Raw genomic sequence first — 27,130 nt, 5'->3', positions numbered from 1 at the left:
CAACATTTAAAGGACCCGAGAAAGGGTAACCCACCGATCAGCGAGCTGCCCGCAGAGGTTGTTCCAACGAGTGTTCAGACGTTCCACGTTCGAGTGGAGGCGCTTCAGGTCACCCAGCACCTTCGTCGGTACGCCCATGCGGCCGAGCTGGTCAGCCGAGTCGTTCATCTTGTCCATCTCGGACTGTTGGTTCGAGATGGTCTCCTGGATCGCGGTCAACCGCTTGTACACCTCGTACAGGCCTTCCTGCGTCGACGGTAGCTCCAGCTGGCGGGACAGTCGGCCTTCCAGATCGGAAATGACCTGTTCGTTGTCTTCCAGCCCCGCCAAGGCACCTTCGAGCAGCTTCAACCGGTCGCCGTGCAGGACGGCCTGAGTGTTCAGCTCTTTCCACAGATCCATCAGATTGTCCAGGCTCTTCTTCAGGGCCGGCGTCTTCAGCGTGATCGTGCGGAACGTTTCCTGGAGGTGTTTTAGGTCCGGTTCGAGACAGCCGAGGCGCCGCTTGTAGTCCTCCAGGATTTGCACCGTGTGCTCGAGCGAGTCGAGATCGCGCGGCATTGGAGACAGGATGATGTGGTCGAGCTCGCGGGCCATTTCTTCGAGGCGCGTCTTCAGTGAAATGCATTGCTCGGTAAAGATGCGGCTCGCTTGTTTACTCTCCTCTGCAGAAGACCAATGGATACCCTTGATTAATGCCAAAATTCGAAAACCAAACCAAATAGCTCTAAATGAATAGTTGCTGCAAACAGCTCACCGCGAAAGGATCTAAACCGAAATACACCCTTCATTCCTGGTTCTTTAGATTTCACTAGTATTGACCGAAAAAGCTCACACAAAATGATTCCAAGTGATTCGCAAACAGCAAACACGAACTTCCTCCGATCACGCCAAGAAACCGACTGACCAGCGCGTGCGTCTTGGGTCGATCGTACCTCGCATGAAGAGGAAGGCCTGTATATTTCTTCACCAGCCATAAATATACCTCCTACCTATGATCGCCATTAAATGACACCTTGTTTGGGAAAACAATTGGAAAATTAGGGGGATCCCATCAACAAGTGGGCCTCTACCAACAAGTGGGCCCCCGCTAAATGAATATAGCAGAGCATTTTGTGAAGTTAATCAAATGACATTAACATTTGATCCGGCAGATCGTCGCGCCAAAAAATGGCGCTCCCGACGCAGTAATTGGGCTCATAACTCTCGTAACCCTGCCGAGTCGATCCAAAAACGAAGACGTTTGAGAAGGCGTGATCGAAACTCGATCACCACACGCTATTATCCAATTAATCCGGTCGCAGTTCGTAAAAGAAGCGAATCCGTTTCGCTAAGATGCCTCTCTTTTGGTGAAGCTCAAAAATGAGCTCGGTTTATAATACAAACACTTTTTACAAAAACATTCATAAGCACAGATAATCGCAGACGTGCTCTTCTACATACCTTCCGCTCTGGCACGTTTCTCGAATTCATCAAACAACCGATTGACTTCGTCCATCTCGCGACGCAGCCGTCGCAGCTGCGGATCGGCCGGGTCACCCTCGGCCAGCAGCTTGTCGGCGTCGTCATTCAGTGCCCGCCGGATGGCGGTCCGCTGCTCGGCGCCCATCGCCAGGAACTGCTCGAAATCCCAGCCCTTCACCACCTTGATCGTAGCGAAGATCATGTTCTGGCGCAGGCGCAGCTGTTTCTTCTGCCACAGCGCCACAGACCGGTCGAACAGGCGCTTGAGCCGATCGGCCGCTTCAATCGCTTCCTGGTCGGGCGGCGGCAACAGCAGGCACACCCCGTGGACGGAACCCTCGACACCCTTCGCCGTTTTCACGCGCCACTTCACGCGCCCGGACGTGTCGAGCAGGGTGCAGCTTTCGTTTTTGTCCAGCGAAATGTTGCCCTGCTTGTAGGAGCAGATCGACTGCACGGTACACTGGCGGTTGACAGGCTGTTTGCGCTGCTTCAGGGGCACCACTGCGGTCGCCTGGTGTTGCAGCTGCGCTATCGTTTCGCCGAACGCGTTCAGCTCCTCCCGAATGTCCTGCATGCCGCGCAGCAGAGCCTCGCCCTGATCGAGCGTGAACTCCGACTGCGAGTACTTGCTGTTCAGGATCTCGTCACGCTTCGTTAGCCAGCTCTCGGCTTCGCGTACCTCGTCGAAAAACGAGTGGTAGTCGGTGGCGTGCTTCAGGTGCACCTCCAGGCACAGTGTCAGCTGCAACAACCAAGACCACTGCGACTGCAGGGCCTGCAGATGGCCTTCGATACATTTCGAGGCCGGGTGCGACTGGACGAGGAGCGCTTCACCCCGGTCGAGGATCGTTGCGAAGTGCATCTCGCGCTTCTCCAGCTCGGACATGAGATTCTGTCGAAAAACGAAACAAACAAGCGGTTAAGAGAGGGGCATCGCCAAGCGGAAGCTTAATGAGTGGTGTTGCCTGAAACGAGCACACTATAAAACGAACATTCAAACCAAACCATTGTACAGAAATACTCTAAATCCACTATCTACACAACACGGTGCTTTACACCCTTCTTGCATCAGGACATCAACCAAAAATACAGATAAAATAGGGGGACACCGATTACGACGGAATGGAAATGAAAACAACGAAAGCTACCAAACGACATAACTGGGCAACGAAACGGGGGATCAGAGAGGGAGAGAGAGAGCGCTACTTACTTCCTCGCCATTTCCGTACGTACGCTTGAAAGTAGACTTTTGAGGTTAGAATTTTGTGGCACAATGTGGGTTAGAAGGGTCACGCGCAATGCGGGTCGCAGATGAGCGTCGAGAAAAATGAAAATAGGAACACGGGTTTGGCTCATTAGTGAGGTGAGTTACGCAGGGGGAAACAACAACGACAGCGACATCCGGAGCGCAATGCCTCAGCGCACACCTACCTCATAGTACCGATGCACCGCGGAGAGGTCCAGGTTCTTGTCCGCCCAGTCGCGGCTCACCTCGATCTGTTCGCGATCGTTCAGCCAGCTCAGCTCGGCCGTGGCCGTCGTCAGGAAGTCGACGAGCGCGTCCAGGTCCGAGAGCCGCTTGGTCGAGGTGCTGAGTAGCTCGGCGTACACCTTCTGCAGCTGGCTCAGCCGCTGGCGGTACAGCTGCTGCTCTTCGCCGCTGAAGTTGGACACGTGGCGCTCGCACTGTGCAATTTTAGAGTGGAACTGATCGATCACTTTGTGCTCGTGCTGGTGGCGCTCCAGTTCCACTTTGGCCGACGGCAGATCAGACCCGTAGTCAGCGCTGTGAAGATGTTTCTAAAATGACAGGCACAACGTTAGTACTTCGAAGTCGTCTCTCTGCAGTAAAGACTTACCAATTTCGTTTGGCACCATTCGGTGTACTCCTGCAGATCGCGGAAGTAAGGGTTCGTCCCGATCTGTCGTGTTTCGGTCACGACGCGCGTTTCCTTCGTTATCGTCGTCTCCTGCACCGGGTAGCTGAGCCCGGACAGCTTTTGTACTAGGCTAGTGTGGAATGTGGTTCGCAGCTGCGACCAACGTTGATGTAGCTTGGTGACCCTGTGGACAAACGAAATCAAGAGTGAGTTAAAGAGATCGCTACTCGACAAATAGTAGTTACTTTTTGTGCAGGTCGTTGGCCTGCGGGTAGCGGCCGTCTTTCAGGTTGTGACAGTCGTCGTTCATCTCCCGCAGCGGCTGCTCCAGATGGCGGATGTCAGCCTCGAGACCCTCGACGATGTTCTTCGCCTCGACCGGATGCAACCGCTCGATCCGCCGGCTCTCCTCTGAGATTCGTGTTTCGGTCTTCGTGATGATCGTCTCGGTGTGCTTGTACTCGCGCTGCACCTTCTCGGCCAGCTTCTGCAGTCGCTCGAGCCGCTGCACTTCCTGCTGTAGGATCATGTCGCGGTCGGCGAGCGCCGACATCAGCCGGTGCCAGGCCTTCTCGAGCGCCTCCGGACGCAATTCCGTCTCGACGTCCACCTCGCCGATCGACTCGAAGTACTTCTCCAGCTCCTTGTAGATGGAGAACAGGTGCTGTTTGTCGCGTTGCCGTGGCGGAACCTCTTCGGTACGGAACCGGTTCAGGTCGGACAGCAGGCGCTTAAGCTCGATCAGCGTGGTCGGGAAGGCACGCTCCTGCAGCAGCGAGGTCTTCTCGCGGCACCAGTACAGTAGGGTTTGCGCCTGTTCGCGGTACTCCTGCACCCGCCGCTGGGAGTCCATGTCGAACAGCGGGTGCATCTGCGGTGGCTCCGGGAACACATCGTACAGCGAGCTCAGATAGGTTATCATCGACTTCTCATCCGGTTCGTTCGTGTCCACATCTGCAAAGGAGTAAAGAACACTTAGTGCCATTGCCAAACACGGGTAATCCATCCAAAAAGAATCCACCAATGGACATGGATGGATTGTCGGCCCAAATAAAGATGTCCACCCACCGCGACGGTTTCGAGTAATTTAACCTCAATTGCACAGTGACACAATGGTTGCCCACGGTCACCTTCAACAGATATTTCGTCTTTTGGTGAAGGCCAAATTGCAACGAAGGCCAAAGGAGGTGGGTTTAAGTTGTATCCCAACATCATTCGGGTACGTTGAGCCACCATTTTCCAAATCCACAGCACTGAGAGAGGCTGAGAACGAAATTAAGGTCTCACCATGTTTGAGTGTTCGTTTACTTATAGGACTAATTCAAGTGGCCTTTTTGACCTTCGATCCCAAAAAGGGCGTGAAGGCGGTGGACTAACGATCACGATTTTTCAATTTTTCAACACACTAGCTGGTACCTGTGACAAGGCTTTTCAAAGCTCGGTTGGTGGAGAAACCGAGCCGAATGCCTGTGGTTTGATTAAATATCAATAAAATGCACGCATCTCCTGCAATATCAGGATTTCTATTAATGTTGTACAAGGGTTTGTAAGCCCCAACGCTACGAAGGCAATGTAAAAACGCATTCCAAAGAAACTAGGTCCCAAAATGGAGTGTGAGCTCGTTCACAACCTGAGAGCGTGAAATATTGCCCTCGGGGTGCAACCCACCCCAGTCCCTTAACGGCTTACCCTAAGGGGCAATCACATAACTGACGAGAGGTTAGGTGCTGTGACAAACGCGCTGGTACTGTTTGATCATGCCGACTCGACGTCCGGGGCGAAAAACGCGGAGGATCCGCACGGGCGTCCATCGGTCCAAAACAACTCAATCAGCGCCTTAGAAAAACTTACCTTCCGGATCGAGCAGCCGCGTAACGCCGTACTCCTTTTCGACCACGTGGAAGGCCACCTCGAGCCGCTCCCTCGGTCGCCGCGATCGTGATTCTCGCCAGTCGATCAGATCGGGCCGGTTCCGGTGGATCAGCGCGGAGAACGCCAGCCCGTCGCGCCACGAGCCGGTGAAGTCGTTTACCCGTACACCCGGGTATTTGGCCGTCGAGCGGCGGGCCCATCGCAGCAACGCTTCGCGCGCCGTGAGATTATCCTCTTGCCCAACGACAATGTCGGAAATCTGTGGTGAGTGAGACAAATTGAAAGGTTGAAGAATGTTAATAAATATAAAAAAGGCTCGCGAAGAAGAACCTGCTTCGATTTCTTGTTTTGCAACCGACGAAGATTGACCGATACGATGAGTTTATCAGCGAAGCTTCCTATAAACGTACAAAATCATTTAAAATACTACAAAAGTTAACGTGAAAACCAAACTGGGAAACACAAAAACTCAAAAATTCGGATGTAAAATATTCATCTGTAAACAGACGAAGAAGATACAAAAGATGAACAATAAAACCTACTGAGCATAAAACAAAGAGTAGAACAAAACATAAAAAAGCATCGAAAAAGTCTTCTGTAATAATTTGCAAAATGATACAGTCATAGATGATAGATGCAAAATGATACAGTTATAGTTTTTCAATGTCAGGAATGGTACAATTCGTTTATGTTCATCATAAAACATTATATGAAGCTAAAAAGATTGCATAAAGAAAGCAGATGAACAAACAGATAGAAGATGATAAATTAGAGTAATAACAGTAAAATAAAGTCGTGCTATTTGGCAAAATAAATAATCGTGAAAAATGGAATCATTTGCTCTAGAATGTACAGTGTGAGCGAAAACATTCAAACTGTTCCGTTGATTTTTCTCACGCTTTTTCCCTGAGTAAAAAGGTTTTTCGCTCGATTTTACTAATTAAGAATGACAGGAAATAACGGCACCAGTGTGGCCGAGGTTTGTCAATTGCATTACGTGCGACCACTGGGAGAAAAATGGCACATTCTAAAGTTCAACAGTCCATCAACAAACAGCCCATTCGCTATGCGCAACAGGTGGAACAATGCACAGGCGGCGTGCATTGTGATGTTGTGCACCTACACACATAATCGCTCTTGGTTCTGTACAATTCAATGTCAATTGACTGCGATACCACAACAGACCATCCGACTATCGTTTCCATTGTAAAACGCAAATTAAAGGTCGGTAAATGAATTCAAAATATGCATCTACTTCGTGTACAGAAATGAGAAAAATCTTTCTAAGTGTATAGGTAATAAAACTTTTCAGAAACTAATTGCAAACCTCGTTTCACAAAAAACTATTCGCTGACCTGTCGCGGATCTAGATGTCCTAACGAGCAACAAAGCTCCCCAGACAAGGTTACTCCCCGGTTAGACGACGACGACGTGTGCGTGATCTCTCTCTCGCTCTGTAGTGGATAGTCTGTACCCGAAATGACTGACTTGGCTCCCCCCTGGCGCGCTGTCACGGTGCACTGACAGGTTTTAATTGAATTAGGGAAAACTAATTAATTCATTTAACTGTCAATCCGACGTCCTCCTTTGTGGTGCCCGCTATGGCGCTGCTGTTGCCCATGTGTCTCACCTTCGAATGCTGGCTCATTTTCGGGCTCTAATCTTCTTTCTGTAAATTATGGTTTCTCCTTCTAGGGAGCACTCAATGTCCATCGTAAACCGATTCTCTGACCCCCCCCTTCACATAAAGACGGGTTTAAGGCGGGCAGCCCACACAATCGTTCTCGGTCGTAACGTCGTGCAAACCCCGATCTCTCTATTGGGCATGATGAATGATATTTGGAGGCAGCAGCAGCAGCAGAAGTCAAGAAGAGCATAACCAGAGGTGGTACGCGCATAATGATTTAAGCACGATCGGTTCGATTAATAGTGCACGATCGTAATAGTAATGGGCGGCGAAGGATGAAGGTGAAACTGTGTGCTGAGCATAAATGTTTCAATCATGATGGGAAACATATTTACGATGAAAGCCATACTTTAGTGGCTGGAAACAATTACATCCTTTTTGGTTTTGGCGTTAGTTGAAAGTTTATGTAAATATTTATTTATAAGATTTGTAAGAAATAAAGAGAATAGCAAAATAAGTTTTATTTTGCAGATTGCTATGCAAAAAATCAAAATAAACATTTTTGAGCATTACTAGCAAAAGTAGTTGTTGTTTTGCCAGCCCTTAATTTTTTCGTATTTATTTCCTAAAAAAATAATAAATTTCCTGTTTTGTTTTTCGACAAAGCTCTCGTAAAAAAATAAAAAATTGCGATTTAACAATAGCAGCTATCTGTTTAGTTGCTAGCATATTATACAGATCACCCAAAAGTGTATCACCCGAAACACTGCTGACACACATCCAACAACTGTCATGTAACGGAGAACTCGGATGTCATGTCGCTACATACGAGTGGAAGGTGTGTGTAAAACGACTCCACAAATTTTATAGCAGCAGCAGCAGGGAAAAAAAGGTGTCAGGTGAGTGTCACGCTTCACGGATCGATGATGGATTGGTTTTCAAACAAACCCACCTCCGATTGTCCTGATCACTTTTGAAACATTAGACACATCAACACATAACTCCGAGACGGTTCGTAGCCAACATAAAAGAAAAACAAAACAAAAACGCCGTAAGAAGGTTGATAACCAGCTCCGAGCTCCGTCGTCGTTGGCGAACTCCTAAATGAATGTTTATCGACTTCCTAAAGCATCATAAAAATCTACACCCCATATCGGTGGCGGCGGCGGCGTCGATGTCAAAAACAAAACGAATAAGGGTTCCTTCCTAACGAACGACCCTCCTTTTTTGGGGAGGGTGCGCGACCGTAAACCATCACACACGGGCACACATAATTCACGCAACACAATATAGCCATCGTTTCTCGACTTGTGATTGCGAGACGGTGATGATGATGATCCTGAGGATGATGATGATGTTGCTTTCCTAATCGACCCTCTCTACGGGGCGTATGGCACCATCGAATGCCACCGGTTGTCTTCCTTTTTGGAAAGAACAAAAAACGACCTACCCGAAGAGCAATACTAAACAAATCCATTATCCGTAGGCGCCCTCCCATAGCTGAGAAAAAAGACAAAGAACGCCACGAATTAACACCAACAACTTGAATAGACTTCAGTGTGTGGGGGGGGTCTCTCTAGTGGAGAGCATAAAATGCCAACCCACTGGTCTCGGCTGGCAGGTTTCGTGCTTCGGCATCACAGCACTCACTGGTCTCGGCTGGCAGGTTTCGTGCTTCGGCATCACAGCACGGAATGTGGTTCTTTTCGATCAATTCAGTTTCGACTCGTAACACCGTAAAAATTGGGAATTTATTTAAAATTTTAACAAAAATGCATTATTTTCTTGAGCATTGAACGACTGCACCGTGACGCCACCCAATCCCGGGGGTTGTTGTTTGGAAAAATGGACATTTTCCTAACAGCTGTTCGGCTACTTAATCGACCAGCCATTCACAAGTCGCGCAAGAATAGCGGCTTGATAGCGTGTGATTAAAATCGCCCTCTCTCGTCGGGACGACGAACCAAGAATTCGGTTTAGCTCCTGCTGCCTCTGGAAGGCATTGGATTCCGGTCGATGGGTGGTGGTGGTTTGTTTGTGAACTTCGCCCGATGCGAGCTGCTCAATAAAATAAATCAATCCCACACGATGATCGTCCGCTTCCGAACGGGTGATCTTAAATGGTGCGGCGTTTCGCTATGATCGCAATAGGCAATCGAGACATTTTAGTAATCAATCGTGGTTCACGTACACAACAACAATCACTGTGGACTAGGACAATGTGTGTGTTTGTGCGCACCATTGATCGGCGTCAAAAGACCGGTGGCCCTCGGGACGAGAGGCGTGTTACAAACGTGACACATCTCTCTCTCCGTTTATGAGAGCAGCGCCCACAGAGCGATGAGAGGGCCTTACAAAAGAGATCAACAAACAAGTACACAACGACCCCGTCACAGTAAACGCGCGGTTGGTCGAAGGTAATTGTTCGCTTCGAGCGTGTGTAACATATGATTGTAAACATTGAACGAACGATCAACACGACCACCATTACGAACAAAACATAGACGAGTCCAATAGCGACACCAACTCATCGGGCCAGAAGCACAGTTCGTCGTTTGCGCGTCGTTGAAGTCTTTCGTTTCGAAAGCCACACCAACGCAGATTTCGAATCGCAAATTGAAATCATCGCTTCCCGTTTTGCGCTCTGTGTGCATCATCGTCGTTTGTTTCATCGTCATCATCATCGTCGTTTTTTTGTTACACGATGACCTTGTTGTATGATGTTCTCTGTTGTTGTCATTGTTAGAGCTGCAGAAATAATGCCACAATAAATGTGGCGAAGGAATGCAGCAATAAATGCCGCACATGCTTTCGGGCTCAACAACATCCTGCATTCACTCACTGGTTGGATCGGCCCAGGGTTATTAGTTTTGAGGAACGCTACTTTCAAGTTTATTTTTCGGAAATACCAGCAACGTCGAACCGACTGTTAGGAAATGAGCAGCGGCCTTATCCAAACCACGAGTAAGGCGGGATCCATTTGAAATGCCTATTACTGCATGTGTGGGCTTTTCTTGTACTCGGCATATCAACCTGGATTGAGATTTATCTTTTATGTGGCTGTGTCCAATAGATTAATCTGTTGGATCGTATCCTGTTTTTACAATCCAATAATGACTGATGTTTATTATCTAATAGTGCAGTGAGTCTATTTGGAAAAAATAGACCAGCATAATTACATAGTTCCCCAGTTATATATAGTTCAATTTTGGGGACGTTTAGCAAACCGAACAAGCTTCCCGTCTAATAAAGAACAAGCTTCCCGTCTAATGGGCTCAAGAATGGATTTACATCATTATTCCATTGAGTTGCTTTGAATTGAAAGGATTTTCTTCGCCAGACTAAGGAAACGCGTTGATTTGAGAGCCGCATAAGTAAGGGAATAGTTCGAATTATTGGGAAAAAAAGATTAGGAAAAGTCAAATATATACGCTTTTTATGGACAAAAAACTGGTTAAACCGTGTAGCATTGAATGCAACTTGGCTTTAAATGTTTGCCTTGAATGTCCTCGCAGTCGAGAAAAACATCAAGTCCAAGGGTTCCTCGCCAAGCTCTCAGTAGCTTCTCAAATGACTGAGTACCATGTAACTTCAGGCTATTCTCCATGTAACCAGTACTCCAGTACCATGTAACTCAAAATTATATTATGTTATTCTAAAAAAGTCATCTCAGGACAGGAGAGTTCTGAATTTTGTAGAAATTGATCAGAGAAACGTTTACTTCTCAGATTGAGTCTGTTGGGAAAAGGATTACTCTCTAAGGTTTCTTGAGGTTCAGGACGGCGATTCCAACATCAATTTGAGAATCGAAGACTTAGTTTCGAAGGTCTATCGAAAGGGGAAAAGGGAGGAAAGGGTTTAACAGGGTACCTTCGCCCGCTTGCCATCGGTTCGGCCGGTGCGCATATAGCCAATTTCGGTCGTCTTGACGTCCCGGTTCTGCCGGATCATGTTCTCCGCCTGCGCCGCCTGTTCCTCGGCTCGGGTCAGCGTCGTAATCTTGCGCACGATGTGAGTCGTCATGCGCCGCTGCCCATCGGTGGCCCGCTGCGACGTCTTGGTCGTCTCGAGCGTGCTTCCCAGCACCTCGGTCGAGAGGCGCTTGTTACGCGTCACCTCGGTCACTACGTCGCCGCCACCGTCGGAGGCGCGCCGGTGCATCGGGACCAGCTCGTTGCCGTACGCGAGCGACGACGGCAGGGCCCGCCAGTGGTCCCGGTTGATGCCATCGATCACGTCCGGCAGCTCGGTCACCGTGGCCTCGATCACCTTCTCGTTCAGGATCTCGTGCCGGAAGCGCAGCTGGCTGTCGTCCAGGTTGGTGGTGATGGCCGGACCGCGCCCCGAGTTCGATCGGCTGACCAGCGCATAGGACGGTGACGGGGACGGTGACGAGCCCTCCGTGGACGGATGGTGTTCGCGCTGTGCCTTCATAAACACCCGGCCGCGGGGCCGAAACTCCCCATCGATTTTGTACATCGCGCGCGGGGAGCAGCAGTTCACTCACTCACAGGACGAGCTAACAGGATTCACTCAGCACTCTAGCGATGAGGTAGATATGGAGTGATCGGGTCGGGTCCATACACCTCCCATTCGACACTGGGCGGCCACCCCGACACTTGAGCCAACAACACACAACGGCAGCCACGAGAATAATTTCACGGTTCGCGGAGAACTATTCGTTCGGCGTAGAGAGAGGTACTAGAGGGTGGAGAAGTACATTCCAGCAACCATCGCGTAAATCACGTGCTACAATGACAGCGAGTGGACGAAAGCGAGAGAGAGAGAACCGGCGTGACGTGGAGCAGGTCTAGGCCCCTGGAATGACGCCAGACACATTACGCAACAGAAGTCCCCACACCTGGACGACGACTCAGAAAGGCTTTCTTCGAACGAACGGCTCAACACACTCGCGCGCCACAAACACACGCTCAACACGACCCGTAAGAACCACCGCGCACCAGGTAAGTAACCTTTTGACAAGAGTCTAACGGACGCCTCCTCCGCCCGGTAAGGAACGAAGATTTCTCACTTCGGGAAAGCAAAACGTGCGTGAAGCGTAAAAACAGGTGCCGTGGGCGAGTCAATCGGGTGAATAGAGAAACAAAGAAGGAAGCTAGCGTAGCTTTGGGCGCATGGATCTAGCTGGAGTGCAAGAGCGGAACCATATCGGGTCATCGGTATAGTTGAGGTTAGAAACGGTCTGATTTTGACAGATTTCATTTGTAGTCTTTCCAGTGTTCCAAGGTTGAAAAAGAGATCGCGTTGAGGATCACCACCAGCGATAGACGTGAAGAAGTGAAGGGCTTTTCCTACCGCGCGAGCTTCTGTTATCAAAGGATAACACAACATGATAATGTGTCAAATTCGCTAATTTCTTTATCACGCCGCCGCCTGCCGCGATTAAGATGGTGTCTTTTTATAGCAAACCCCCAAAGCGGCCTCGTGTTCCGCCGACAGATAATTGATATTGGCCTTGCGCGAATCGTGGTGTACCAAACACAGCCGACCTTGTCCTCGGCGTGTAAGAAATGTCAACTGATAACTCGGAGGGGAGCGCATTGCGGACTTCATTGAAGATTTATGGGAATTTATTATTTTGTAGAAGAAAAAAATAGAAAAAGGATCCATATGCATAGGCATCTGTATGGTACTAGCGCCGTTTTGTTGAAACCAAATGTCGTTCATGTTTTAGCCTTCAATTTTGCCGAAGCTATCAGCAGCTAACATTTCTCGGAAGCGTACGCCGTTTACGGTTAAGGCGGCTCCTTCTTCATTTTTGAAGATAAATCGGAGAAAACCGAGGTGGAAATGAGTTTCAACGAAATAAGCTTTTCAACTTTAGAATTTCGTGCAGTTTGAGTTGAAGTGTCAACGTAAACGTAAAAGTCAACGTGTTGTAAAAAAGTTTAAAATATTTCTCAATTTTATGCAAGCGTATAGCGTGCCATTTTGTAAATGTTAAAATTGTTACCAAATGTTGACAACTTCCAGAATGAAGTTTAACGTTTTAAAAGTCAAATAATCGGTAGTTTAAAATCCAAAAACACTTGATGGACCAATCGATACAGAAGGCCAAATTGCCTAAAATCAAACCAAACGGAAACAGTGTGTCAGTGGTGCCCCAGCCAACCACTGACCAAACACATGATACAAAAAGCTAAAATCCCCAGAGGGACCGTAAATTACAGTTCACAAAAAGAGAAGCCAATTGATTTACGGTGTGAGAGGGAACAACAGGTTGCACTTAAGATTGGTCTGCCCAATCCTTCGCAATTTTGTTTGAATCGCTCGCTCAAATCCTGTTTCTAATGCATATTTTTGGAGTCCATTCTGAGTAGGCGCGTTCGGCTGAAGGCATTCGCGTAAAAAACTCCACAGAACTCACTGCTGTCTGTGGGAGGGAGCAGTAACAAGCGACCAGCAGTGACCGGAACAACCGGTGGGTGGACCACTACAGCACAACGATTGATGGCGGCCGATTTGGTCGATCGCGCACACCCACAGTCCACCACCGCGATGCAGCGCGCGTGCTGTACAAGTTAGGCCATCGGTCGGAAGAGCCTTTCCAAAAACGCATTTAAATGCACTGCTGCGGTATTGATAATCAACGCACGCCCCGTTTGATCGTTGATGGCAGTTCGCAGTTCTAGGTGGTGTGTGGGCGAAATAGTTCCCGTTTAGTACAAGAGTTTAGTACAACGGCTACCCAAAGGGTGACCTTTCCGGGGGAGAGATGTCTTAAAGTGCATTTCAATACACAACGTTGAACTGGGAAATCCGACTTCCGATCAAGTATTGAACGTTTAAAGGCCAACAAAATCAGAGCTTGATTTTAATTGATAAACCAATTATCCTAGCCCACCTCTCAAGAACTCCTAAACATCGCGCGCGCAGTTATTTGAGAAGGCAACCCACCAAGCTCACAGCAACAGTGTCTCCGGAATGTCCGGTCCGGGGATGACGGACCACCCGTGTGGGAGTCGGATATAGCAGCGCAACAACCCACTCGCACTTGACGATATCCGCGAGCACGGCGACGCTTGCCTATTCGAGCGAGTCGCCGCCTAGCGTTAGCGGGGCGTTAGACCCATTCTGCGCGACACCAATCAACCAGCACCGGAACTGGATATGTCGGCGGAACCAATTTTGCTGAAGGGTGCTTGTGGGAGGTTCTGAAAGACCAAAACAGCACGCATTTCCCGCCCCAGCGCGCCATCGATACGTTCTGCGTTTTGCGTTTGCCGCCAGAACACCGACGTCTATCACTGTTGGGGACTGGGCTAATGCCCAATTAGGCCCTCTGTGGTTTGGTTCGACGGCGTGTCGGCTTCTCTTCTTTGGCTTTAATCTAATTAGTACTCTGTTTAGAGTCTTCGGTAGGCAGGATATGGAGACCCCAAAGGTGCCCCAGGATGGTTTACGAAGATGGTAGGAGGCACTAGGCACTAAGTAAACAGTTTACAAAATTGATGAAGACCTTTAGGTCAACATTACGTCAAAAGCGTCAAAAAAGAATTCATTTTGATCGTTGACCATAAATTCTTCGGCACCATTTCGGTTACAAAATATCAAACTAGAGATACCATGAATAAAACGATAAAAACGAACTGTTAAACACTCTAGCTGTCAATTGGGTCTTCCTAATTATGGTTTTTGGCAACATTACACAACAGGTAAATGATTTTGGGTTGAAAAAAACCCATTTAGTTTGCAACTTATCTTTGGAGAGGTTAGACCATGCCGACTTTTGTGCGTGAAAATTACGTTTCGCGGGGATCGTTGGTTTTCTGCTATCTCTGCTCTGAAGAAAACTGTTACAGAATTGCATCAAATACTTAACGAGCTTACGGTGATCAAGCCCTTGGAAGATGGCATTACTTTCGGCGGTTTAAAAATAAAAAAAATGGTGACTCTGACATAAGAAGCAAAAAGCGTCGGAGAACTCCAAAAAGAGACTTTCTGATGGGCCCAGAAAGGTGTGGTGTACCACATACTCCTTAATCAATTTAATGAATAAAAGAGAATTTTTCATTTCAATGCAATAAACCTTTGATTTCTTCGTTTTATCGTTTTAAGTCTGGCGAACTTGAACTTGAAGCCGCGAACTTGAATTTGGAACTATTCTATTTGCTCATTATCCAAAGTAGTGTTTAAAAGGGCGCTAGGTACGTCAATCATCGCTTAATCATCAGGATCTATGCCGGGCGTCATAAAAGCGAGTAGCCTTCCCAAGAACGAGATCCCATTTCAAAGCTGGAATCGAGCTATTGCTTTTGGTCTTCCATGGGGAAGCGGTGCTTTGACTTTCAAAAAGTCACCATAAAAACAGGGATTCGCGTTCCGCAACCGCCGCGGATCCAGCCGGATTTTGAAACCCACTACACAGTGGCGGCGGCATGATTAAGTGTTCCCCGAGGCGCGTATTGAAGTGTGCTGGACGCAATCGCGCACTAGACCCCCATCACTGGAGGTGTGATGAAGAGAAGGTGTCAATAATGTGGGGCACCGCTACAAAAACATCGGCGCATCGGCATCGCCACCTCTTATCACCAACAGTCTGATGGATCTCCGCCCGCGATAACCACAAACAAACGAACACGGCAATTGCGTCAAATGTGGTCTCGGGGGTCTAGAGCAAACCAAACCACACAATAGTCGAGCGTCGCTGGTAGGGGTGCTGCGCGCTCGGCTCGCTTGTTTTGCATTGATTTCAGCGAGTTCATTGTTTTCGGCATTTTTTCGGTGGAAAAAAAAGAAAGGTAAACAATATGGAGTGTGCTCTTAAATGCACCATCATCAGGCGCCCATGGACGCCGCCAGAGTGTATCAACACGCCTTAATGGATGACACATTTTCGGGTGATCATAATCGGAGTGTAAATTAACCGCTCACGACGTCGTCCCTAATTTCGGGGTCAAAGCATCACTAGGCCCTTATCGTACTACGCTCTCTCTCTCCCTCTCTCTCGTTCATATGTTCGTCCGCTCGCTGTCATCGGTGTAAACTGTCACGCTGTCTCACGATCTCCAAGAAGGGGACGAAGACGATGAAGCCACTAAACGCACGCACAGGGTGGCGGTCGGTGGGTCACTTGGCACTCTTTCGCTCCATTTGTTTCACTAAATTTTTTGACTAATCCACAACACAACAGAAAACACAATGCCCTCCGCCGAGAAGGTATCGAATCTCTCCTGCCGGTCACCGACTTGTTCTCACAACTTTAGCACAACCAGCGCAGAGGAACTGGAGAAACTGGAGCACAACAAATAACGCACAATTAGGCGTTCACTACGGCGGTGGTGCCCGCCTTTCGCCATGGGAAACAGTTCCGAGGGGACAGAACAATAGCGCATACACCGGGGAGCGCAGCAGCGGATGAAAGTTTGACTGATCACACTCTTCCCAGGGGAAATTTGGCATCGCGTTCAGCGCGGTTCTTGTGTGTTGGCACATCACAAATCCACTTCCAACCAAAGTACCAGAGTTGAGAACTTTAGGTGCTCTCAACTATTTGCCAGCTGCTCCCTTCTGGGCACAGTTCACTCAATCGGGAGGCTTCACATTCAACTTGATTCCAGCACTAAGTGGATGCCAACCTTTCGGGGACTTTTTCGTACACACAACCCCCTACTAGGGGTGGCTTTCCATTGACAAACGATAATTGAAACAAAAAAAAAGGATTGTAAAACACAAACAACACACGCAACAAAAGGTGGAAAATTCGAAAAAACAAAAATCGAAAGGGAAAACGAGAAACACAAAGTGGAAGTGGAAAAGTCCGCGCGCGAGCTGGACCGATGAACCGCTCGTGACGTTTGCTGGAAGTTGACTGGTCTCTGACAGACCGCGACCCGACGACACTCTGCCGTGGCCGCCGTCTAACGAGAAGGCCCCCTCATTATTGCCATCTCGCTCTCGGCGAGAGAGGGTGCGCCCCCGACACATCATATCCGCTGCCCCACGCGGAACCACCTACAGTGCTGGCGTGGTGTAACTAGTCACCACACAGCGTCTCTCTCTCTCGCTCTCTCGTTCTCTCGGTCCTCGCATTTTTCGCGCAATAATGCGCAGGGGGGACCAGAGCCAGGAGCAAGTGACAGCCGCTTTGGTGATCTACTTCTCTATCGCGTTCGTTCGTTTTTAAACTATGTTGCATTCTTTTTCTAACCGAAGGAAAGTGGTTTTCCACCCGCGCAAGAGAGTATGAGTGTGAGCGAGAGAGAGACAGAGAGAGAGAGAGATAAAACAGGGAGCCTCGTTCGCCCGACGAACGGTTCTCGCATGATGAACCACCAAACAAGTCAAAATCAAAAATCGGTTGACGGTACAGGTGATGTGGCCCCCCGCGGAACGATAAGTTACTAGAAGCTGATGACCGTAACGGAATAAAATGATTTTTGAACATTACCTCATTACTTTGCTTTGCTCTCATAAATAATGGAGAACGATGGATAATCCCCTTCACAACGTTAACCGATTTTGAAAGGTAATGGACTGTAAAAGACCACTGCTCTGATTTTTCTGTCCAGCTCGAACAATATGGGCATCGTATATTACAACATCGGAAACGAACAACAGAGTTTAGCGTTTACCACTAATGTTTTTCTAATAAGTTCTTGTATAATAATAAAAACTAATAGTCAAGTTTTAATTTATTCGAATATGCTAGGGACCAGCGGTTGACCTCAGATAAAATTTCGTACTCATTCTTCTGTCTTATTTTCATATGATTTAAAGAGTAGGTTCATTCTTAGAAATCAGCCTATTTTAATGTATTTAGTGTACCAATTAGTCTTTCGTATTTCAACAGGGCCGGCCATAATTAGTATTACCGTATTTTTCCGTGTATAACGCGCACCCGTGTATAACGCGCACCCATATTTTACGAGAACAAAATTGGAAAACAATTTTTTTACTTTACATTTTTCAGATATGTGATATCCAACAAATATCAAATGATAATAATGTATTACTCTAAATACTCTATAAATATTCTAAAGTAGACTAAAGATAAAATGCGTATACATTGCAAAAGACATACTAGTATTTTATATTTCGGAATAATCTTCAAACTCAGATTCACTGCTGTCTGACAAATTGATATTTTCTAATTGCTTTTCAATGTACTCCTCATTGTCACTCTCTGAAGAGTCCTCATAAATTGCGACATCTTCAGATCCATGCTGATGCCACATTTTTTAAATGATTTCACAACAACTTCTGTTTTAACTCCCTGCCATGACTTAAAAACGATATTGTATGGATAATTACATTCCTAACAAGTGTTTCATTTTATAATTTATTCAATAATACTATAGAATATGTACCTAAAAGGGCACATTTGTATGCTTGGAGGAGACAAAATGTTTACTACCCTTGTATAACGCGCACCCAGATTTTAGAGCTAAAAAAATTGGGAAAAAAGTGCGCGTTATACACGGAAAAATACGGTACTTTTGATGTGATTAATCATACAGTAAATTTAAATTTTTAGCTTTCTGATGATTTGATGAGATGCAAACTTATCCATCGGCAGTATTCTGGTCCGGGCTGCTGTGTGACTGTGTGCACTACAGTGGAACGTCCCGAGAGATCGTAAAGAAAATTCGTGACACCATAGTTCCGTTCCGTTCTCACTCCCGTTACCACTTTAAACCCCGCTACTGCATCGCAACGCCCAACGCAATAGAGGATCCGCGATCACGATCACTACACACCAACCAACCAAAATCTCACTCGCATTCTGTGGTGCTTATTTTTCACCAGTTTTAGTACATGTCCAATTTCGGATGCCGTACCGTTAAAGGCAGCCCGCTCCTTTAGTCGCCGAGTCGCTCCACTAGTGACAGATCCCATCCGTCCACTCTAGAAGAGGGGTCTCCTAGATCTCTTGAAGCGGCTTCGTGTCGTTCGTAGCACGTCACGAGTCCGGAGAACTATGCTTTCGGTGGCCGCCAGACTGGCCAGGTCATGGTTTGGCGGCTCCACTACTGTCACCGCCGCCGCCGCTGCCGTCATTTTTTGAGGTACAGACGTCCCTTCAATAAAATGAATAATAAATTTCGATGCGTGTACGCAAAAAGATTTATGATCGATGTAAATAATACGACCCAAAGCGTGTGTATATGTGCCCGTGTTTGCCAACCTCATCGCCGGATATGTACGCGGCCTACTAGATGTCACTACTTCAAAGTTGCGGTGCGGCCCTGCGCGGGACCCGTCTTCATCAGCGGTCTGCTCAGTCCGAGATCCTGACCAAAAATGGTACGATCAAGTTCACACAGAGCAAGCGAGCGCGTATCTCGGTTACGTCACGGATCGAGACCAACAACACGGATCGAGATGATGCCCACGACAACCACGAACAGCAGCTGAACGCGGCAGGTCTGCTCGACACGCGGCCTACTCTTTTCAAACGTCGATCGATGTCGCCAAGGGTAACCAATAAGTGGCCCCAGAAGTCACCACGCGCGCGCGCGTAGGAGATGCCCGACGTGTGATAAGGCCGCCAGCCAGCTAACCAGCAGCCTGCCCCCGATCATTAGCGTGGGGTGGTGGTTTATGAAGATCGCGCCGTGGTGGTGCCGATGAAATAGGGCAAGGACAGCAAGCAAGGTTCCTTCGTAGGCGTACAGACTTTGTGAAGAGTGTACGCCTGCCTACCTGCCTGCCTAGAGAGAAGCAGTGCCTTTTTCAAGGGTGCGCCGCCTCTCAGCACTAGTTTATGGTTCGCCACGATCACGGCAAGGTCTCATTACAGGGCGTGCTGTTGCTGCTGCCCTTTTAGACTAGTATGGTGTGTGCGCAAGCACACATAATCTCGAACAACTAGCCGGTGGACTCCACAACAATCAATCACGTGCATCCCATCTGGTGGGGCTGATGTTAAACAAACAAATGGATAGGATAATTTCGAAGGGCCTCATCGTGCCCAACAACAAGCATACTCACTTCGGTCGGTTGCAAAACACTTCACCCTTCATCAACTAAAATCACACATCTTGCTCACCTGCAACGACATAAAGAAAGTTTAGAGTTAATCACACAGAATAGCAGCGAGATGCGATAAAACAATAGAGAATATGGTCGGCTGTGGTCCGAAATTTAATGCATTCGCTTTATCCAATTCCAGCCAGTCAGGTGCCAGGTGTGGTTCAATATGCGATTCTCTAAGAGTGCTTAAGGGGGTTATGCGATTACGATGAGATACATGCTGGCAGGCAAGGAGATGATGAACTCAAATTATATCGGTGACTGGTGACGAAATACAATCTAGTGGCACACACAAATTACTGACACCATGTCGTTCGAGCCGCGATTAGATATCAGAAACACGACTCCGATTCCGTCGGGACTCATTAATTCATTTCGCCACTCATCGTTGTTCCTTGAGAGGGTGCTTGTCCGTTCATGAGTATTATGTCAGAAACGTCAAATGGTCGCGCAGTTTGTGGCCTGATTTTGTAGTATTTGGGTGATAGTGTTTTGACATGAAACAGAGAATTCGTGCGCAGAGAATTCGTGTCGACAATTCGTCAGACATTGGAGTTCAAGAATGTCCAGAAATTGTACACCTCACTCCGAAAAGGACTTAATTTACATTTGAAAAAATTGAAATTAAAATTCACTTAAAATAAACTCTAATTTGTGATATTGTTGATTATTGAGCTGATAATTTTTCCAGAGCAAGGTGCTCTCGGTTGACTTTCTAATCAACCATTTCTCAAGGTTGTAGACTTTTTTCAATCAAATTGAGCCGTACCTTTCGATCAAACCACGCAACCAACCAACAATCGGGAAAGTGCTACATAAACGGTTTAATGAATGAAATGCCGACTTCCGACTACTGCTACAGCCGTGGAAAAAGAAAGGCTGGACGAGACGAGCTCTGGTCGAGCTGATTAATATATTGCCCCGTTTTGCTCCCAAACAAAGCGCCCATTGTGGGAACCCTCCTTAACACGACCACGACCACATCCGGTACCGGTACCACCGTGGGTCTTTACTATTCTGACGGCATCTCGAAAACCAGAAGACGCTGAAATGCACGAAACCCAAACCTCGAGACCGCCGGCGGCATATGGTGACATAGCTCTTGAACCTTACCGTTAAGCTTCACGCTTCGTTTATCCCCTCAAAAGCGGGAGAGAATGAACTGCATAACCGTCAGCGAACCAGCGCACGTACCGGCGAAAAACGAGCGTTAGTGGTGGTGGTGTGCGCAACAACACGCCGCCACACCAGCATCAGCGACGACTTTGGGGGTTCCGGTCGGTGAATCGTCAGCTGGACGGACGCGCAACTGTCAACGCGCAATGGAACGGAACCCCATATGCTGGCTAGTGGCGACTGTAAATTCCCCCGGCTGAGGGTTCGAGCCACAACATCACTCTCACAAAACAAAGCGGAGCCAGCAGCAGAAAGTGGCGGCTTCTTTATATTCAAATTGAACGGAACATCGGTGGATCGGCTTACGTAAGAGAGGCAGCGGAGTGGGGGAGGACACGATCTGTTTTTGTCTAACCTGTGTGGAGATATCAAAAACGTGAGCCACACATGAACACAGGGCCGCGCTAAGACCGGAAGGATTAGGTGTGTTTTATCGCTTGAAAAGGATAAGAAATTCAACCGCCAACGAAGCCGGGGTGAAACTGTTATCACTTCGCACACGTCACACTGCACAGGAAATGATCCGGGAGTGTCTATTTTTAGATAGCTTTCTGGGGGGCATTTAATTTAATTTAGGCCAGTAGCTATTGTTTTCATTTGAATTCTATCCTTTCCAAGCATACGACGTCATACCAAAAGTACCTTTTTTTTAAATCAATTACTGATACTTGTTGATAAAAAAAGGGTTTAAACTAATTTTAAATTGATTGGGCATTATAAGAACTTATTTTCCGCTATACAATGTCGTTTCAAATATTCAAAACTCTTTTAAATATGGACAAAAGACTTCAATGTCTGTCCAAGAGACGAACCCTACCGGTATCGGTTTTAATGTCTATGTTCCGTCGTGGCCAAGAATCTTATGCTTAATGTGCGCAAAAAGATTTCGTTGCTGTGTCTTAAATTCGTTACGGTAGGTCATAAACGCATATTTCGTTAAACCGATGTCTTGTCACTCGACAATAGAGCAAACTCAACAAGGTGACTTTTTTGATTCGACAAAAATAGGAGAATACAATCTAAAAGATGAAAGCTACACCACCAGCAATGGAATGGTGAAAGGTATCCCCCAAAAACAAAAGCCGAACGCCGACAAAAGACAGCGTCTAATTAGCGGGGACCATTATCTGATTGGCGGGATTTTAAAGATAACGGTTAATGATAATTCCAAACCTTCGCGGAGTATCAAACAGCGAGCCGGCCGCCGCCACTTTGACATCCCTCAAATTGACGTTAACTTTTGCAAATTTTAACAAAAAAAGAAAAGGACGTCAACGAATAGATAAATGGTTTGATCGAGCAAACCATAAGCGGAGAGAGAAACTAAACCAATTCTTTCGCTCGATTGAGTAGCTTTCGTAGCTGCTGGTTTTTAAATTAATCTAACCTAGCTTAAGCAGAAATTGATTGCTAATGAATATGATTTGCAAGCTTCATTTTCGTGTAATAAAAAAAAAACAAACAACCTAATGATGATAAAGTGCAAACATGCGTAATTCTTATCGGCGGCGGCCAAGCCAAACCCATGTTTTAGCATTTTGAGTCGATTTTTTATTATTGCCCTGGGGCAACTTGTAGACATCAAATTGAGCTCGCTTCTTTCGGCTCAAAGTAACGACGCCGGTGAACGACGAGATAATTGGAGTCATGTAAATACCATATAGCGTACCGCACGTCGGATCAATGCTAATCAGCGCACCACAACTATGCAAGGATATCATTACATCGGTTGTTCGGCGGAGTCGGTAAACTACAAAAAGGTAGCCCCACAGCCACCCTCTCTGTGTCTGATCAGTACCATCTCAGACCCTGAGGCAGTAGAGGGCGCAGCATAGCACTTCGCGAACCGCGCGTGCGCTGCTATGTTAATCGATTTTATGCAAACCAGCGCCTTCTTTCCTGGTTTGTCGCTGCGTTCGGTCTCAACAAAAAAAGAAACGTGTAAAGCCTTAACAAAGTTACGTCATTTGATTTTATTCACCGTGAGAGTCATCGTCACAAGGTAAGTTGTAGGCATCGTATCGTCAGTGGCTTCATGGCTGACCGACAAACGGTAGCTGGGTAAATGTGGCATGGTCTGTTGGCTTAAGTTTAAGTTGTCTGACATCATAAACAATTTAAGAAGCCATTCGCAAGTGGCGATCCATTCGAGACAGCAGCAAGCCATTAATTCAAGCTAACCGTCAAGAAATGATTTGCGCTGATAGGTAGTTCCATGGCGGCCACCGCAACGCTGCGTAGCACTCCATACAAGGCACATATCCCTGTCTGGTTGAATGATTTAATTTCAACGATCCGACTTATCAGGACATTGCGCAGGGTGCGCTTTTAGTAAGTTGCGTATGAATCAAGTATAAAGATAGGACAACCAGGCTAAACAATCGCAATAAATTGCGATAATTGCGATCGCAACCCTATATATTATACATTCACCGGAGAGGTACAAGCGCACACCGAGTAGAATAAATACTTATTCAAGCGAAACCCGAATCGATATTACCTACTAGGGTAACGATGATGATCGACACGCATGGTGTCCGAGAATCTGGGGGTCATGTCTGATTTGCAAATAATATGGCAAACCAACCCCCCAGGTAGCCTTCAAGTGTGCACTGTATGCCTTACGATGCTTTAAAATATGCTAATCCCCGAGACTGTACCAATATTCTAACGATAGTTTTCAGCCCACGGACAACAGTCGAAGACGGACAACAAATCCGCTATTGTACTCCCTTAAAAAGCTTAAGGATTAAATATGGAATGTGGTGCTATCAATGCTTTTAAGATTGTCACTGTGTTCAGGATTTATCATTATTATAAAAGTAGAATTTCAAGCGGCTGATTTTAATAGCCTACAACAATTGAGTTTGACTGATCGTTTCATGTAGATCATATGGATTATAGATGCTGTGTGCTAATGTAATAATAATTGATTTCATTGCACATACTATAAACTTTTCGTTCTGTAAAAGTTAATGTCAAGATTTATACATGAAATTGCTAGGGTTATACTAAAACAAACATATGAAAAAGATTAATCAATCTCATGAGCTCATCAGGCATCTCATGATTAGCCAAGACACTTCTAGTAAGCCGGGTTTAGCCGGGACACATTGTATCAGTTTATATTCCCGTCGGTTGCCACTAGGAGGCGCTGCCACCACAATCCGCGATTTTCAAGTAAAAAGGGGAAACAAAACGTAACCTATTTGTGTTTGCTCTACACGACAACAATTGCGCGGCTTAGAGGCTCACGTAGGGGCATCTAATGTGCAATTCGTCACGAACTGAAACGTGCACAGGTCACGTGACGCTCTTCTCGGGTACCGATCGGCCATGGCAAGGGCAAGGCAGGCAATGTGGCGAATCGAATGGAAATATTGATTAAAGTTTTGCAATGCCACTCTCTCGTTGGCGGCTCCGACAGAGCTCCGAGAGGTTATTTATGGCGCAGGTCGTGGCCGCGTCACAGCAGCGGCGGTGACAGAACAGCGCTGAATTGCTAAACGCTGGGAGTGTGTCGGTTGGTTGAACGCACACAGTAGTAATAAACCGCGGTCAGGCGTAGGCCTTTTTGCCTTCCCTTTGCTATCGCGACGACTCAACAGCCTTAAGATCCGACAACCCAACTAGTAAAGTAAGTTGCCTCCTGGTGGGCGCACACACTCGCTAGTACCATCAAGCATTGCGGCCAGAGGATTCGCTTTCGTCGCGTCGTTAAAACGACAAAGGGCTACGATCCCAACACCGCCCTGCAGAGGCAGTTACGGCACATCATATAACCGCCGGATGATGGTGTGAATTGACTTGAACTTAATCGCATAAAAAGCGCCGCAGAAGGCGTTGGATCTAGCATTCCTACAATTTTATGACAGTACCAGCTCCATGACAACTGCATCAACAACATGATCATCGTTAACAGGCGCTGGTTCGTTGACAGATTTTGTGGCCCACGAAATAAGGGCCTGGACGGTTGTCAAGTAATTGCTAAGGACAATAAAATGAAAATATGTCAACACTAAAAACGGGCACAAAGGAACGATAAAAATATATCAACGGTTTCGTATTGTTTCATTAATGATGAGGAAGATGTACAAAAACGTTGTGCATGTTAACATAAAGGTTCCGTTTGAGCAAATATAAAAACAACGTTTGTTGAGCATAAATTCTCCGAGACAGAGACAATGTTCATATTATCTTTGGATTGCAATCTTAATATTAGACACAAAATTTAGACGATTCTACTTTAATGAAAGCACGGTAATCGGGCAAAATCACGATAATATCGTGAGCCAAAAGAGCCTGAAAGGTAAGCCTTATCTTGCGCACGTGCAATCTGAGAACTCTTATGAACTCACAAGTATTGCCACCAAACACGAAAGCCAACCGATAAAGTGATTGCGTCGAAAGAACTCTCGTCATCAACCGACAGCCGTTCTCGACATAGTTTATCTAATAATTCAATTACGCAAATCAGTCCCTTCGGTTAACGCTAAACGTATAGCCACTGAACGGGATCGCGATCGTTCGTATTCCAGATCGAGTTGTGAGTATTGTTTCGCACAATCTCCAATCAATCAATTAGTGTTTGACGGTGTGTGGCCATCGGTAGATCGGGTGCAAATTCGTGTTTCGATTCGATCGAGAATTGCGAATACATTGGGTAAATTTAACCGAGAGAAACTGCGTCTTCCACTACGTAAATATTGTTTATGATACGAGTCCGCGCCCAGATCCGCCTCTGCACTCTTCCATCTCACGCAATCCATTTTCGAACCAATTTACGAGCTATAAAAAATATCACACCGTCCAACGCCCGCGACTACGCGCAGTGTCGACAGTGTAGAAAATTCATTCATAAAAATAAAGGTGATCAAGTTTCGCGAGGACCTCTACTCTACAACACACCTACTACTCGGGCTGGAGCGAGTGGTCTATCGATTAGTGGCTCGATGTCGCGCGGCGGCGTCAATGAAAACAGATGGTGTGTACCGGTTGGTGTTTTTTCAGCCATTATCGTGTGGGTGCTATGAAGGTGAACGCTGGGCGAGCGTAAAAATGGAGCGCAAAACCAAGCGACGGCAACCAAATCACCAACCTACACACCACGCAACCCACCACGAATGTCCGATCACAACACCCTCGCAACCGGATGCCGCGTACTGTGTGGACATTTTTCGAACGCTACGTAAGCTTTTGCGTAAAAATCGCCTGGCTCTAGAGCCAATTCTTTTGGTAAACAAAGGACTTCCACTGCCAGTAGGCGACGAACCCGATTGCGGGATGGATTGCAAGTCACTGAATTCTCGCTCGTTAGGCGCCACGAGTTGCAAAAACAAACTAATTGTTGATTATCGATATCGGTACTTGCAAAGTAAACGTAATGATCGACGGAATAATCGACAGCTCAAGTGACTGGCTCGCCGGTCTGTTCCCAACGTTTGTCGGGTACTCCCGTCTGTACGGATATGCCGCTGCTATAACTATTTGATTGCGGATAATTTCTCTTGGGAACAGCATGATTTAAATAGAACCGGAAGACATTCAATAAAGCACTGTATGGAACCAGGTTGATTACATGGGCGATAATGGGAATCAGGAAGCGCACAAAACCCGGTAAGTTCAACTAAGCGTTTTGCCTATCCAAAGCGCCATTAAAAGCACAGTAACAAATCAAACATGAATTTAAACAACAAACAATGGGTGCGTTAAGGAAACTGTCACATCATGCACAACTGAGCCCGCCAGGGAACAATTGACGAATTGATTGATCATGTACGCCATAAGAATTAATTATACAAAATTTATCGCCCAACGTATGAAATCCATCTGTCACGGGGGTCCAGCAACCTACACGGCGGCGCGGGTTCGATTTATACTTGATTGCTCCCACATAGTCAGACGGTCAGATCAGTTAAATAGAATAACAGTTTACAGGAGATTATCGGCCGTGCCAGGTTTTTTGCAACTCATTCTACACCAGAGCTCATGTAAATGTGTTCATTAGCGAATATCCGTTGCCCACGACCATAGGCCAGACATCGAGAGCTCGTGAGGACACCGACAATCGTTTTGCGAGCTCCAAACGAGCAACGCTGTAGAGTTCCACAAA

At 47.0% G+C, this 27,130-nt stretch overlaps 1 protein-coding gene across 3 annotated transcripts in view; it reads right to left on the bottom strand.

Annotated features, from left to right (window-relative positions):
- LOC131216533 (dystonin) overlaps nt 1-27,130 on the bottom strand; it is a 103,402-nt gene that overhangs the window by 51,274 nt on the left and 24,998 nt on the right. For 2 of the 3 annotated variants that reach the window (XM_058211044.1, XM_058211043.1), the window contains exons 1-7: nt 10,717-11,022; nt 5,199-5,478; nt 3,593-4,301; nt 3,327-3,531; nt 2,899-3,267; nt 1,444-2,359; nt 35-665 (exon numbers count right to left, since the gene is read on the bottom strand). In XM_058211044.1, the coding sequence (XP_058067027.1) occupies nt 35-665; nt 1,444-2,359; nt 2,899-3,267; nt 3,327-3,531; nt 3,593-4,301; nt 5,199-5,478; nt 10,717-11,007 (3,401 nt within the window). In that variant the 5' untranslated portion in view covers nt 11,008-11,022. Of the gene's footprint in view, nt 1-34; nt 666-1,443; nt 2,360-2,898; nt 3,268-3,326; nt 3,532-3,592; nt 4,302-5,198; nt 5,479-10,716; nt 11,023-27,130 lie in introns of those variants that run through there. The other variant, XM_058211042.1, reaches the window with a different exon arrangement.

The sequence above is a fragment of the Anopheles bellator genome, chromosome 1, assembly GCF_943735745.2.
Source record: "Anopheles bellator chromosome 1, idAnoBellAS_SP24_06.2, whole genome shotgun sequence".
Lineage (NCBI taxonomy): Eukaryota > Metazoa > Arthropoda > Insecta > Diptera > Culicidae > Anopheles > Anopheles bellator.
This window is presented reverse-complemented; position numbering and strand designations above follow the sequence as displayed.